Source organism: Pinus tabuliformis, chromosome 3_2 (genome assembly GCF_031772625.1).
Source record: "Pinus tabuliformis cultivar Carrire ecotype Pingquan chromosome 3_2, CPIR1, whole genome shotgun sequence".
Lineage (NCBI taxonomy): Eukaryota > Viridiplantae > Streptophyta > Pinopsida > Pinales > Pinaceae > Pinus > Pinus tabuliformis.
This window is the reverse complement of record NC_142302.1, coordinates 1,275,962,562-1,275,979,117: the sequence shown is the minus strand read 5'-3', so window position 1 is coordinate 1,275,979,117 and position 16,556 is coordinate 1,275,962,562. Positions and strand designations below refer to the sequence as shown.

The following is a 16,556-nucleotide window of genomic DNA, read 5'->3' as shown; positions in this document are numbered from 1 at the left end:
TTGTCCAAGTACCAAGCGCTTCTAGCAATAGTGCTAGGAGAAAGACAAGATATAAGTGAAAATTCAATCTCAAACTTAGAAGCAAGCTCACTCAAATGTGGCTCAGTTGTTGTTGCAATTGTCTGCGACTTTCCCTTGCCCTTCTTCCTCTATGGACGTGGAGAAGAAAAATGGCCACTCATATGGCAGATAAAGCATTTGATCTTCCTCTATGGACGTGGAGAAGAAAAATGGCCACTCTTATGGCAGATAAAGCATTTGATCTTCCTCATATTTCTCTTTTGTTCAAATTGTTGTCCCTCTCCCTGACTGTGACCCTTCTTGATGAAAACTTTCCCTTTGATCTTCTTCGTCTTGCTAATGAGGACCAAGCTTTAATCTGCTACTCCTCCTTCCTACTCGATGGTCCTAGACTCTTTACGAGTCTCCTCTTGGATGCAGTCATCCCAAAGTCTCTCCCACTTGGGAAGATGTACTTAGGCACATATGCCCATGATGGATGGTTCCCAAGCCTTTGGTGAACTCATTCAGAGTAGCATTTGCTAGCTCTGCATCCAATACAGCTTCTCCAATAGCTACAAGGTAGTCACAAATCTGTGTGATCCTCACAAGATAGTTGGTCACAATGTTAATGAGGTTCATTCTGCACTTTCTAAGCTTAGTTTTGAGAATCATTTTCTGACTCATGTTATCACTTTGAAAAAGTGATACTATGACATCAAACATCTCCTTGGATCTAGTCTTTTTTGCAACATCAAATGATCCTTAATAGTTTCAAGGATCACCGTATGTGCCTTTATGTCCTTATCCCACGCTACCTGTACTTCGAGATCTACAACTACTGGTGTTTGTCGTTGATGTTTTTGCAACATCGAGCAGACATTCTCCCATAGGATCATGCTGATTTGACTAGGGGATAATGATGCATTCACCCATGGGGCCATGCTAACTTGGCTAGGGGTGAATAGCCCAGGGGCAGTCTTTCTCCCATGAGGCCATGTTGATTTAGCTAGGGGTGATTGGCCCACGATGCTCCCATTGCTTGCTCCTAGATGGAGTGATCTATTTTTTATAAAGCGGTTTTGATTTGTTTATTGATTAGGGTTTCTCACCCAATAGTGATGCAAACAATTCTAGTCTAATGTTGAGTTGTGATGTAGGCTCCGTAAGTGAGGAGGTTTATTGTGATGAGGTGCCCCTTTGATGGGTACCCACTCAATAATAGAGCTATATATAAATAGACAAGCATGTGAAAGACAAATTATCTATATAGCAAGCTCATTGATCTTTTCCAGTGTAGGAGAAATTCGGCCAAGGAGAAATTTGTTGCTAGAGATCATATTTTCATCTCTCTTCATCACTCTATCATTCTTTGTAGAGCTCGCACGTGTGAGGAAGAAGGTTGAGTTTGACCAACTAAGTTGACCAAGTTTTTTACCAACTTTGACAACCGCATGTATGAACTGTTTGACAGAGTTTGAGCATCGATCTAGTTGCACGTGCAAATTGACCACAAGTTGAGTTAACCACAAACCATTGACTGTAGGGCCGAGTTTGACCAAGCCAAAGTTTGGCCGCAAAACTGCCTTTTGATTAGTTTGACTAGCATTGACTAAGCAACAATTTGACCAGGTTGGCTGGTCAAAACTCCATGTGGGTCACCTTATTAATGGCAGCTAATATTTTTCTTGGATCCCTCTCATCGAGAGGTATAGGATTGATCTAAAGATCATCCGATTCCGATAAGTATTCATGGAGATATGAATTTATTTGTGTTATGGGAAATTTTGTCAAGGTCAGCCAACAACCAAATAAACCCCTCTTGTGCTCAACGTTTTAGTATAAATAGAGGTGCCTTGAAAGTCATTTGGACACACATCCTCTTGGTGATCTCTTCCTCTCCACTTGTCTTTGGGTTTTGGTTGTTAAAATTGGCAACTAGGGCCCTATCCTCATGTACACATGCCCTAGCCGCAGTCAAGGAAGGAAGTAAAGTATAAGCCCTCAACGCTATCAAGAAAAGGCTCTCTAGTCTAAGGAGCTTCAATGCAGATCTAAGGAGTACTAGAGGGAGCCCTAGCCACAGTGAAAATAAGCCTACACACAGCTGGAGGATGAGCCCTCATACGCTGTCCTAAATACTCTAGTCGTGGGTCATGATTTGTTGTCACAAGTAACCCTCAAAAAGCATGAAAAGAGAACCTTGTTTTGATGTCTGAGTAGCTCCTAAACCGTTGTCCATAAAGATCCTAATCCGATGTCATAATGGAGACTCTAGCCACAGTATTGAGAAGAGTTCTATATGTTGTCTAGTGGAAGGTCATGAAGCCCTAGCAGCAGTGAGGAGATCTGAAAGGAAGATGTATTATGCTGTCAATCTAGAGACCTAATTGGCAGCCCTCATCTAGCTCCTATTTGCCATCATGAAAAAGGTCTTATACGCAGCTTTATTAGCTGCTATAGAAGAGGCCCTAATCAGCGGCATACAAAGACCTAAGACACAACAAGAAGAAGTGGTCTTATGCCGCAGCTAAAGGAAGTATTTCATCAGCGTTAAAGTCACATTGTTGTAGGTGACAATGTGACACATTTGAGATCTGTTTTGGGCATACTTTGCACCAATAAGGCTAATTGGTAGACATTGGTCTTCAAGGGTAACAGCTAGGTAATGTATGATAACCTTGCTTGCTGCTGGGCTAGGCCACAGGCCATATCCAACAGCGTATTGTGTTAAGGGTTGCACAAGGATAAGGACTGAACGTTGAAGGTTGATGTGACTGCTTGTGTGGTCAACATGTTAGACGGCTTGGTTAGATGCAGCGATTGGATGCAGCATGGTATTAGAGACAGCAGTGAAGTGCAGCATGGTATTAGAGACAGCAGTGAGGTGCAGCATAGTAGTCACTGAGTGCAGATCAGTGATGAGTGCAGCATTGAGTGCAGATCCGTGATGAGAGCATCTCAGTGATTGGAGCAGCACAATGACAAGAGCAGCAGCATGAAGTGCCTAGCATGGTCATTAGGTCCAGTGCTGTGATGATGAGTGCAGCATGGTGTTACATGGTGAGGTGCAGCATATGGATGAGATGCAGCACAATGATAAGTGAAGGAGTCACCTTGAAGAATCAGTTGAAGCAGCGTGTCTTCAACTGATCTCATGTAGAGATGATCTATTCTCTTATCTTGAAAGTTGAAGTGTCGACTTCTATTGTAAATGTAATATCTCTCTCTCTCTCTCTCTCTCTCTCTCTCTCTGTTGAACTATTAAAGAACATATAAGAAGAATTGATATATATATATATATATATATATATCTGTTGAACTATTAAAGAACATATAAGAAGAATTGATCAAGGGTTTCCCCACATTGGGGTTTGTCCCTGGCTAACGCCACATCTTCTGTCCTCTTGTCTTGGCTTGTCTTCTGCGATTTATATTTATGTTCTATCTGCAATTTACTTTAATGCTGATGTGATTGCTAATCTAGAAAAGATATTGAACTAACTGTGAAAATTGAAATAAATTGCTCTAGCATAGAACATACCTAAAATTAACATATTTTGACTCGTATATTGGCACAGATTTCTTGACAAATTTCTAAATTGTAAACCTTGTTGAAAACCAATTTCTCCTCAAGAAAAGATTGTTGCATTTGTCTATTATGCATGGTTGTCATTTTATGATATTTATTCTATCTGCAACATTTACTATTGATAATTTTTGTGTAATTATTCAAGGATATCAGTGGCATTAGGAATACTAGTTGAAAATCATTAGGAAGTAATTATCAAAGCAGAAAAATCAGCCATTGCACAAGCATCAGATTTCAGTATTCAACAGCGTGTATAGACCAGATCTCTTGTCAAGATGGTGCCCAGTCTCAGAGTAGAAGATAGGTTGAATGGTGCTTCAAATTTCAAATATTGGAAGACTAGGATACTCCTTGTCTTGGATGAAAACGAGATTTATAATTATGTGAAGGAAAGTATCTCAGAACCTCAAGATGTTGACGAGAAAACCAAGCATAAGAAGAATGAAGCAAAGGCTAAGAGGATCTCAATAGATTCTATAACGGACCACCTGATTCCACATGTTGTTGAGTTGAAGAATGTTGAAGAGACATATGATGCCTTGGTGGGATTGTTGAAGAGTAAGAGCACTAGCAGAAATTGGCCTTGAGGCATAAACTTCGTAGTATCATGATGGCCAGATCCGATTTAGTTGCCACTTATCTCATGATGGTCCCCTAGTTGATAGATCAACTTAGAGATACCACTGATGATGCAAAGCTTGTTACAGTGACTCTTAATGGATTTCCTTCTTCATGGGATTCATTTGTACAGGGTATTTGTGCACGAGCTGAGCTGCCCAAGTTTGATAAACTTTGGATTGACTGTCTCCAGGAGGAGACCAAATTGTTGTCCAAGAACAACTTGCAGAGACCTCAAGATGAAGAAACTCAAGCCCTTGCAGCTCATGCAAGGAAAGAAAAAGGAAGAAGAAACTTTGATAAGAATAATATAGCGGGAATATTAGCTCCAGTTCAAGATCAAAAGAAGGATGTTTCAAGGATCAGATGTTTCAAATGTCATATGTTCACTATGCTTCACAATGTCCTCAAAAGAAAAGGAATGGAAAGCAGTATGCATCAATGGTCAGCGTTGATGATGATGAGCATCTACCACAGAGGAAGACAAAGGAATCTAAACTTGATGAGATTGCAGATGAACTTCGAAAAGAATATTTCTGTCTCCACTCTTACAGGCATTGTCACTGAAAGTAGTAATATTTGGTTGGTAGATGGTGGTGCTTCCAAAGCACATGACAGGTTCACGAGATTCTCTCTCTGATTTGATAGAGAAGGATTCAGCATTGTAGTGAAACTTGGAGATAATGCCAAGGATGCAGTGAAAGAAGTTGGGAAAACATCTTTTCAGCTGGAGTCTGGAGATTCTCTACACATGAGAGATGTATTGTTTGTACCAAGATTGAACAATCTGCTCTCTATTTCAGCTTTGGAGGATAGAGGTTACAAAGTTGCATTTATAGATGGTCAGCTTCTTGTATGGCTTAAGGGCTTGAGCATACACTCAGCAGGAGTTATTGGTGTTCGAGAGGGAGGACTATACAGATTGTTAGGACATCCAACCCAGGGATTGGTAGATGACCATATTAGTTTATATGAGTTATGGCATCGAAGATTTGCTCACCTGCATTACAAAGCTTTGCTAGCAATGAGGATGATAGTTACACGCCTTCTAATGTTTGCAAGGGTTGTGCACATGACAAAAATGCCAAGGAATATTTTTGAATGGTGATAATAGGTCCAAGGCGATCTTGGATCTAGTGCATTCGGATATATGCGAAGCGATGACAATATCATCTTTGGGTGGTTTATTGTACCATGTGACATTCATTGATGATTTCCCTCGGAAGACATGGATTTATTTTATGAACATTGAAGACCAATGATGAGGTGTTCAGCAGGTTCCAGGAGTGCATGGCTCATGTAGAAAACTTGACAAGGAAGAAAATCAAGGCAATGAGTTCAGATAATAGAGTAGAGTATATTTCCAAGGACTTCAGTGATTTCTACAAGGAGGCAAGGATCAAGAGGGAGTGGATAGTTACTTACAACCCTCAATAGAATGGGGTTGCAGAAAGGAAGAATAGGTCCATTGTGGGGGTTGTTAAGGCGATAATTCATGATCAAGATTTACCCATGTTCTTATGGGCAGGGGTATCCAATACAACAGTTTATGTTCTAAACAAGAATCCTCATCGGATATTGGAGAACAAGAATCCTAAGGAGGCATTCACAAAAGTGAAGCCAAAGGTTAGTCATTTGAGGATCTTTGGTTGTCCAGTATACATCCACGTGCCCAAGGAGAAGAGGAAGAAGTTAGAACCTTCTAGGAAGAAGGGTACTTTTGTGGGATACATCAAGACTTTGAAGGCTTACAGGCAACGTCAAATTGAGGTTAGTCGGGATGTTACTTTTGATGAAGAGGTAGCCTTTAGGAGGTCCAAAGAGTCTCATATGGGGATTGATAGTGAGGAGCAAGAGGCTCTAAAAGAAGTGCATATAGATCCCTTTAGTCATGTTGTTCATCCTTCAGACTATGGAGAGGAGTCAGTAGAGCCAAAAAAGCCAATGCATCCCCCAGAGATGTTGCAGTGACCAGGAAGAGACCACTCTGGGACACTTTGTAGGATGCAAAGAGACATGCAGCTCCCACGAGTACTTTCATGGAGAGCAGAAAACCACAAAGGTTCTCGAGTTATATGCCATTGATGAGTCACATCATTGATTATGAGAAGGCAACAGGCCAGCAGGTTTGGAAGGATGCCATGATGGAGGAGTATTAATCCATCATGAAGAATTATGTGTGGGAGATAGTTCCCAAACTAGAGGGGAAGTCAGTAGTGACTTTCAAGTGGATCTATAAGATTAAGCATGCAGCAAATGGCAGCATCGAGAAGTACAATGCGAGGTTTGTGGCGAGAGGGCTCACCCAGAAAGAGGGAAAGGACTATGAGGAGACATTTGCTAAAGTCATCAAGTAGACTTCTATGAGGACTATTTTTCTCTTGCTTCAATTATGGGTTGGAGGTTACATCAAATGGATGTAAAGGCCGCATTTCTCAATGGTGTGATTAAGGAAGAAGTGTACATAGAGCAACCTCGTGGCTTTGTGATACATGGGAAGGAGTCCCATGTTTGCAGGTTGAAGAAGGCTTCGTACAGACTCAAGCAGGCACCCAAGGCATGGCATTCCAAGATTGTTGGATACTTGATGAGTTTGGGCTTTACCAAGAGTGATGTAGATCTTGACCTTTACTTCATGGCCGTTGATGATGATTCTTTGATCTCGGTGTTGTATGTTGATGATTTGTTCCTTAATGGGGCAAAGAGGCTCACTATTGGGTGCAAGAGGAAGTTGGCTACAGAATTCGAGATGAAGGATCTTGGTTTGATGCATTATTACTTGGGATTGGAGGTGTGGCAAAGACTTAATGAGATCTTCCTTGGACAAGGGAAGTACACAATTCAAATCTTGAGGAGATTCGGTATGATGGACAGCAAGTTCGTGGCTACACCTATGGTGACAAACCTGAAGAAGCTAAGTGATTTCACTTCAAATTCAGATTTGGTGGATCCCACTATGTACAGGCAAATGATTGGATCCTTGATGTACCTGGTTAACACTAGGCCAGACATTTTCTTTGCAATGAACACCCTGAGCCAGCTTATGGTTGAATCAAGGCATGTACATTAGGTTGCAACGAAGCATGTATTGAGGTACATGCACGGTACAGTGGGATATGGTCTGAGATACGTCTCAGGTGGTGAAGCAAGGATGCAAGGATATGTTGATTCTGATTGGGCCAAGAGTGTAATGGACAGAAAGAGAACCTACGGGTGTTACTTCAGCTTGGGATTAGCTATGACATCTTGGTTTAGCAACAGCAAGAAGTAGACTTTTGTCGCACTCAATATAGCAGAAGCAGAGTATATCGCAAACAGTGCCACAAATCAGGAAGCAATGTGGCCTCTAAATCTGCTTGCAAGATTATTTGATCAAGCACTAGAGATGACCTTAATAATATTGTTATAATCAAAGCTGTGTCAAGCTTTCAGAGAATCCACTATTTCATGACAGGTCGAAGCACATTGAGATCAAATATCACTTCATCCAAGACATGGTGCATAGGGGAGCAACGAAGCTCCAGTAAATATTCACAGATGACCAGATTGTGAACATTCTCACCAAGCCTTTGTTTAGGGGAAAGTTTGTATACTTTGGAGACAAACTTGCCATGGTGCAAAATGTCTCCCTCATTAAGAGAGAGTGTTGATGTTTTTGCAGCATCGGGCATACATTTTCCCACGGGGTCACGTTGATTTGACTAGAGGAGAATGATACATTCACTCATCGGTCGATGTTGATTTTTCTATGGGTGAATGGTCTAGGGGCAGTGTTTCTCCCATAGGTCCATGCTGATTTGGCTACGGGAGGTTGGCCCACGAAGCTCACATTGCTTGCTTCGAGATGGAGTGATCTATTTTTTGTAGAGTGGGTTTGAATTGTTTATTGATTGGGATTTTTCACCTAGCAGTGGGGTAAAAAATTCTACTCTAATGTTGAGGGGGGTTTCTTGTGATGAGGTGCCCCTTAATGGGTCTCCACTCAACATTAGATATCTATATAGAGATCTATATAAATATACAAGCATGTGTGAGGCAAATTATCAATATAGCAATCTCATTGATCTTTTCTAGTGGAGGAGAAATTCGTCCAAGGAAAAATTTGTTGCTGGAGATCTTCTTTTTATCTCTCTTCATCATTCTATCATTTCTTTCTGGAGGCCGGATGTGTGAGGAAGAAGGTCAAGTTTGACCAGTCAAGTTGACTGAGTTTTTGACCGCCTTTGACAATTGCATGTTTGAACTATTTGAACAAGTTTGGCCGCAGATCTGATCGCACATGCAAATTTACCGCATGACGCACATGCGAGTTGACTGCAGAGTTAAGCTAACCACGGGGCCGAGTTTGACCACAGAACTGACTTTTAACAAGTTTGACCAGTGTTGACTAAGTAACAATTTGACCAGGTTTGACTTGTACATTGGCACATATTTCTAGATAAATTTCTGATTTGTAAACTTTCCTGAAATACAAATTCTCCTCGAGAAAATATTTTTGAGTTTTCTCCCAACGTTGGGTTTCCCAAGGTAAAATATTGTCTATTGTGCATGTTTGTCTTTCTATGATCTTTATTGTTTCTACTGCATTTACTATTGATATTTTTTGTGTAATTATTCAATGATATCAGTGGCATTAGAAACACTAGTTGAAAATCATTAACAAGTAATTATCAAAGCAGAAAATTGTATTCTATTGCACATGCCATAGAATTTCAACATTTGTGTGCTCCCTAAGACCTGCATTGGAGCTAGAAGACGGTTGGACACAAATTTGCATGTCTTGCTACTTCAAGATCACTGAGATTCTTGCCTTTTGTGGCAAGAAACTCGAAACCCCATCAAGTCGATCCCCAACTTTCACATTGGTTACTGATAGGACTGTCCTGAGATCTGTCTCTCAAGCTTGCAGAAGTAACCCGAAATAATAGATTTGTTTTATTCTCAAAGCAATTCTTCTAAAACCATGTTAAATTATCCTAAAACCAGCTATCTAAGCAAACAGATCAGACCTAGTTGCTTGTTGGAATTATTAACTCTTGCATGTAGCCAAAAACAAGAAAAGAAATCATACAAAGTGCACAATTATTTATGTTCTTCTAGATCAGTTCATCATTTAATATTATTTTCAAAACTTGAAAGAGCTCCCTTCTGAAAAATTAATCAAACGAACAGTAAACCCAAAAAAATCAGTTTGCAAAGAAATCGAGGCAGCCTGCTCTGCCATCGTTACAGTTGTACAGCATGCTCTGTTGGGTTGTATGGCTACTATTTTCCTTGTTGTTGATCGGTTGTCTTCTCCTTGATGAAGATTGGTTGCCTTCTCCTTCTTGAAATAGTCGCCAGTGGTTGAAAATCAGATCTTCGATTTTATCCTTCACTCACATGACTTGTGAAATGAATATTTTTTGTGTTTTCTTTTCCTTTTCCCTCGCTTTCTTTCATAACTTTGACATGAGCCAGAAACATAATCTTCAATGGTTAAGATCTAACCATGAGATCAATGGCTCTCTTTTAATTTAATCATTAAGTGACCCACTTTAGTCACTTCAATAAAAAACTTCATTTTATTAAATAATTGATAAAGTGAAGTTCTAGAAAAAGCATAGGATATATTTAATGATGATTTCCATAATTAGAGACCCTCATGGAAATACCTATCTAAGCTACGAACACTAATAGATTCCATGTCATGTGGAAATTTTCAAATTAAAACATTTGGTGAAAAGTTATGGCTTCGTCAAACTTGGTCAACTAGACAGTGGAAGGGCATTAGAGATCAAGCACAAGAGCAAGATGATGTGGCAGTCAAGGTGATGATGTGGCAACTCCCTAGATTATTGGGCAAAACAGAAACATGCCCATTACAAATTAGAACCTGAGCAGGAAAACCCATGTTCCAGATTTTTTAGAAGGGCAAGGACGTCGGAGATCCAGCATTAGGGGGCCTAGTCGAATTGTCAAAAGAGAAGTCAATGTGGAATCAAGTCAAAAAGTAGTCGTTGGGTCAAATCTAGTCATTGGAGAAGGGTTTACTAGCCGTTGCAACCAACTTAGACCAAGAAAGCAAGAAGATGGAGCGAAAATATAGTTGTTAAAAGGTAATAATGACCAATAAACAAAGTGGAGCCTCCAAGGACAATTCACACCAGCCTTTTGGGGACAAATCAAATGGGAGATAGATCAAGCAAGCTACACGTTGGGGGAAATATGTTACTATCTTGATTTTTGACCACCAAAATCATTTTCAAAGGGAATTCATGGCCTTTCTAGGGGGACTTGAGTCAATTTGACCCCCCTAGGGAATAATTAAATTAATTTGTAATATTTTCATGGAGTAAAAAAAATGCTAAGTTGCAGATTGTGGAAGATGGGCAATATTTTTATTTGGAGAGTCCAAGTGGCCGTTAGCTAGTTGTTGGAAGTTCATCTATAAAAGGCTAGGCTCTCTTCCATTGTAATGATTTTGTTCACTTGAGACAAGTGCTATCATTAATAAAAGAGCTCATCTATTTGCAAACTCTTGTACTTTCTTGTATAACTGTGGAGTGGTATTTGTTATTGTTTTTCTTCTTGCTATTGTTATTGGGCGTAATATTAATAGATCTAATTAAACTTTGTTAACAAGTAAATCCATCCTAAGACATGATGTTTTCCCTTAAGGACCTCATATGCTACATGGAAGCAAGCAACTAGGGCTTTCCCACTCGTTTGTTTTGTTTTTGCAGGTGAGGTCGATCCAAGGGTTTTAAACCACTTTAAAAGGGAGCTTTACTACTTTAAGGATCTCGGATTTTGCCGCACACAAAGGATAGAGGTTGGAGATGTCACAAGAGGAGGTCACTACTAAGAAGGGTTGAATGTTTGCAGGGTGAATTACGCAATAGTGGAAGCAATTTTTGGAAGGACCAAAGCCCACTCCCTTGACAAGAATCATTCATTGCAACTTAGAGAGACATATACTTCACTCCAGCAAGAGATGAGACTCCAAGGCACAGGTATAGTTCCAACAACCAAAAGCCCAAAAAAATCACTTAAAATCTACTTTTATTTTCTGCAGTTAGGATTGGATTCACTTGTTGGTTTGTATTTACAATTTTACATGTCAATTTAAGCAAAAATTATTTATTGGAGAAAAGTACCATATTTGTTAGATCTAACCTACATTTTGATACAAGTTCATATTTCACCCATTTTACACTTGTATCTAGCCTGGTTCCAGATCTGTAAGTTTAGAGAGTTATTTCCCTGATAGACCTGTGTTTTTCAGCCACAAAAAAACAAGTTCTGCAAGCTCACAGGGGAGTACTTTATACTAGAACTTGGGATTTTTAACTCTACATTGGTCTATCCATATGAAAGTTGAGTTTCTTCTATTTTCCCGTGGTTATAATCATTAAATAAAATTCTAGGAAATTTATGGGTAAATAAAAATAACCCAGAATTGCGAATATCAATTTCCAACTAATTGGAAATTGCATTTTCAGTTAATGTCAATAGAGGGGAGGCTCCCAAAAACTCTATAATCACCCTCTAGCCATTCAACACTTTAGGGTAACTCCCCATAGGTGTTTTGACACAATGGTTTGGCTGATAAACATAAAATAGGCTGTTGTCCCTGTTGTTGGGGGATATTTAAGGAATCCTCCCTTCGCCGTTAGGGCTTGTTGGGCCTAAATAGCGGGGGCTTGGTCTGAGGTGACAATGGGTCCCTGCTCTATGCGTGCCCATCTAGAAAGATGATAGAACCTTAGAAGCCGTCCTAAAAAAATCAGTGACAGGGTGCATTCACTTTACAATGTACAAGTTACATCACATTGGTGGGGATATAAAAATTTGGAAGCTTCTGTCCAAATTTAACATTCAACATCATTTATTCCTCTCCTATTTATTTAAGTAATTTGCAAAGGCACTCTTTTCTTTTGGAAGGTCATAAGTTGATTCACAAGGTCATCACTATGAAGACATCATTAGGAAGTGCTAATTTGTTGAGTGAGCAAATGTTTCCCCAACTATTGGTGCACATAGGACCTCAATATCAATAACAGGCCACCTAATTTCAAACTGAATTATAATAATGAGGGATGCTGTACACTGTACATGCTTCATGCCTGCATCTCTGTTCATCATTAAAAATATTTCCATATCCTGAGCTGAATATATTATAATCACCATGATAGCATTCTCGTAATTGTAAGTTGTTTTTTTTATCATTTAAGTTGTGTTCAGGCATATTTTTCTTAACTGACTGTCTCATTGTCATTACTTTAAAGTTTAGATGGATTCAAATTTGACACTCGATGCCATTTCTTGGGATAGTAACATGGAAGCTTCTTTCCACATTCAAGAGGCATCATCATTTCTTTCTTTCCTATTTTACTCAAGTAATGTGCAAAGGCATGCCTTATTTTTACTGCATTTCATTACCATTACTATAATTGTACATCCTTGGGTGAAATCCACGTCCTTAATGTTGAAATTTCATGGGCATCATTAATCTGTAAAATCCTTGTCCAACAGCTTAATGTTGAAATCTCTTGGGCATTGTTAATGAACCTTACACGTGCTGAAAAGGCAATAGATGCTTGCAGATATATTTTGAAATAGAAAACCCTGTTCATGTCTAGAGTCTAGACAGAGTACTGTCTGTAGCAAATATTGTTATCTTGCATCTAAAAGAAAGAGCTGACAAACGCTGCTCATAAATAATGTGGAAATACCGATGCCTAAACAATGTGGATGAAAGGTAACCATACAGGCGAAGCACTAAAGTTTAAAATTTCAAAACTCAAGACCCATCATATCTTTAAAACATTTGCAAACTTCATAGGTTGAAAGAGAATAAAGATATCTACCACATAGCTTAAGAAGCATAGTAAAAATTATATACAACAGCATATCAAGTTATACAGATTGTCTATATAATAACTCTTACTGAAAATCGTAAAATATTTATTTTCTGTGCAAATAACTTTGAGTATAAGCAGCCCATGCAGTGTACAGCAGTCAGAGACAGGGTGTTCTGTTAAGGCACTCCTTAGTGAAAATGTCACTGGATATAATAACTCTTACTGAAAATCAGAAAATATTTATTTTATGTGCAAATAACTTTGAGTATAAGCAGCCCATGCAGTGTACATCAGTCAGAGACGGTGTTCTGTTAAGGCACTCCTTGGTGAGAAGGCCACTGAATTGAAACCCTGTGGGCATAAATCCAGCCATGACTATGGGTCGTTGTGGCCCACGCTGGGCATGATTACCAGGTGATTTTGATGGTTTAGATGCCCCTAGGTCACAGTTTCTCAGGCCACAGGTTAGCCCTGCTGGTTTGCAGACAAAGTAACGAAAAAAAAAAAAACAAACAAACAGACAAACAAACAAAAAAACGAGGATAAGCACTTCTATAAACAAAACGAGAACTACATTTTAAACAACCAAGATATACAGTATGCTCACAAAGTCTGTTGAGCGTTTCTTATGATAGCAACTGGCAAAACTCAACTTATTGGTTGGAATTGAAATTCATCACATTCAATCACTTAAGGTTAACTACTAAATTAAACTCAAATAGCACATTGTTAGTAAAAACAAATGGCAAAATTATCACGTACCTCAGCCTCTTCTTTACTCATTCCTTCCTTCCATACCTGATCTAGGAAACCATATAGGTAGCTTGAACCAGATCCTGTACAGATGAAGGGAAAACAAAGCAATGTTGTAATCTTAAAATAAAAGATAAATAATAGCCTCAACAGAGTTAAATAAATGATTAGTTGTAACCACAGCAGGAAAAGCTTTTGAACAATGTTCCACCAATAATTGTTGCTTGCCATTTCTGGTTTGAACTCAAAGCCTAAGCATGTGGATTGCAAATAGATGCATTTCCATTTATTGTCCAAATGCGGACACAGCTAATTTGAATTCAGAAGTTTCACAAACTCATGCAACCAAAAAGAGTCCAAAATGCTGCCCTCTAGTTACATTTCCCTAAAACATCTATATTGATTGGTACATCACCAATTAACTTCATCTACAGAGTGCATCTCTAGTTACATTTCCATAAACATCTACAATGATTAGCACATTATCTATTGCCTTCATCTTCAGAGTGCATCTCAGACATGGATTCTCCTGGAGTAATGTACTTTAGATGGTTTCTTTTTCTCCACTAATCTTCCTTCCCATTTTTTATTAATACATTTTTTTACAGAGGTAGCACTCTACAATTGGATGCACCTTACCAGCTTAGTTGTTTCTCAGTCACAATGATAGTTATTCCGTTATTTTGTGACATCAATATAATTTCTATTTATATTTCTGTTACTAATGATGGGGGCAGTCATCCTCAAAATATTAAAGCCCAATATAGGCATTTGTAAAATGTAACTTTTGCCAACACTCAACTATATATTGAACTGAGTAAAGACCATGTCTGATGTGGCATGTACACACAACAAAGTAATACCATCACCAAATTGGTCAAGGGTAATTAACATGCAATTTCCACCATTTGATCATATCGCAATATAGATTCACCTCAAAAGAGGTAAATTGCATATGCATATCACCCTGACCAATGTCTCACTGTAATGACATTAATTGGTTTAAGAGTATGCTAAGAATTCGATTCGGGTATTTATGCAAGAAACTGAAGGCTAAATGTAAACAAAAAAGTCTGCTCTAGGAATACTTTGGCTTTTAGCAAGATGCAGGCAAGCAAATGTGCAGGTTCAAAGAATGGTACATAGAGGACTATAACAAAGGATAATTCTATTAATATCCACAAATGACCAAAAAAACAGGTCAATGAGCACCAGAAGTACAAAAGTAGAGATAAGCAGTGGGAGAGCAAAAGCAACTCCTAAAAGCCTAAAAAGCAAGGAAAGAAGCTATGCAATAAAAACAGTAAAAGAAAAATTAAATGACTCTATCCATCAATACAATGTAAGAGTGGCCTATTCCACTCATATTAGTAGTAGACAAAGGCAGAAGATGAAAAAGAAGCAACCTTGAGACACCCATAAGGTGAAGATTCCATAATAACAGAGGAGGAAACTCCACAGTTTACATCTACCACAGAGATGGGGCGTATGCACTAGAGGAGGATATCCTCAAGAAAATATCCGAGTCAGAGCATGATGAGAGCATGTACTCTGCAACAATGTCAAGGGATCATCCCTCAGGATTCTTGGTATGTGTAATGAAAATCTCCTCTAACTCATTCTCTTGTAAATGACACCACACATGAATCCTCTCATTACATAGGACGTGATAGTTAGAGTCCACTCAAATATGGTAAGAACAAATCCAAAGCTGGCCAAGATGACTCCAAAGACCATACGTCTAAAGTCGTCAAGTATACTCACATTGAGCAATAAGACCATTTCTCAACTACATGAAATTCTCTGGGTGGACAGACTTCTTGGGACTGAGACTCAAGGGAGTCAATCCAAGTAATCTGGATGTACCATCAATAATATCTTTCAAGTGTCTTTGTCAGCCACTTTGGGGGACCTTTTTCAGATGGTCCAGGCTGCTCCGATGATTGAGTTGGGACTGAATCAAGATTGAGTCTCCCAATTCTGTCAAACACATCAATTAAAGCATCATCCGTTGTTGGAGTTTCATGCGGGGAAGAGTGTTCTTCAGAAGAAGATTCCACATGTTGATCTAGTATAGGAATCTCCCCTTCAAGATGTGGAATCTGATTATCAAATTCTTGAAATGATTTTGCTTTTGCGAATCTATCCAAGCGATCAAGTTGCCGCTCAACAACATTGTCAGTTTTGGATGATTCAAGAAAAATTAATGCTTAATAGAAATACCAATGCACTGCAAAAAACAAAAGGCTCTAAAAACCAACATTGGTGTTGCCCAATACTAATAGCAATCATCTCCTTTGACCAGCAGAGAGCTGAGTATATCCCTCTCCCTGGTGCTAAGTTGCCCAAACTGTGAATCCTATGAAGTAAGAAAACAAATCTGAAAATGCTCTCAAGACATAGATGATGGCCCCCAGTGTCCACTTAGATGATGGCTTAAGTAACTTTTTGGTAAAAGATGGATCATATGTTTTAACAATAGAGTCTAGACTCTCTCAATCCTAGTCCAAATATACGTTAGCAAGTAGTTCCCCAGGTTTCAAAACCATAAAGAGCAATAGCTTTTATGATCATCTCCAAGAGGTATATGTTGGATGATATGCCATAAAGTGCAGCTGAAAGCATTACTACTCAAATTGAAAAAGTAGGGAAATGCCATAAATTCAAATTGCAGATTCAGGACTACAATCTAGAATCTCTGTTCTACATTGTACCATTAGGAGGAGTGGATGTGGTCCTAGGTATCC

At 39.0% G+C, this 16,556-nt stretch overlaps 1 protein-coding gene across 1 annotated transcript in view; it reads right to left on the bottom strand.

The window, feature by feature from the left end:
* LOC149185396 (proteasome subunit beta type-6-like) overlaps positions 1 to 16,556 on the bottom strand; it is a 161,002-nt gene that overhangs the window by 41,503 nt on the left and 102,943 nt on the right. The window contains exon 7 of the mRNA XM_089417919.1: positions 13,819 to 13,892. Within this exon, the coding sequence (XP_089274045.1) occupies positions 13,819 to 13,892 (74 nt within the window). The remainder of the gene's footprint in view (positions 1 to 13,818; positions 13,893 to 16,556) is intronic.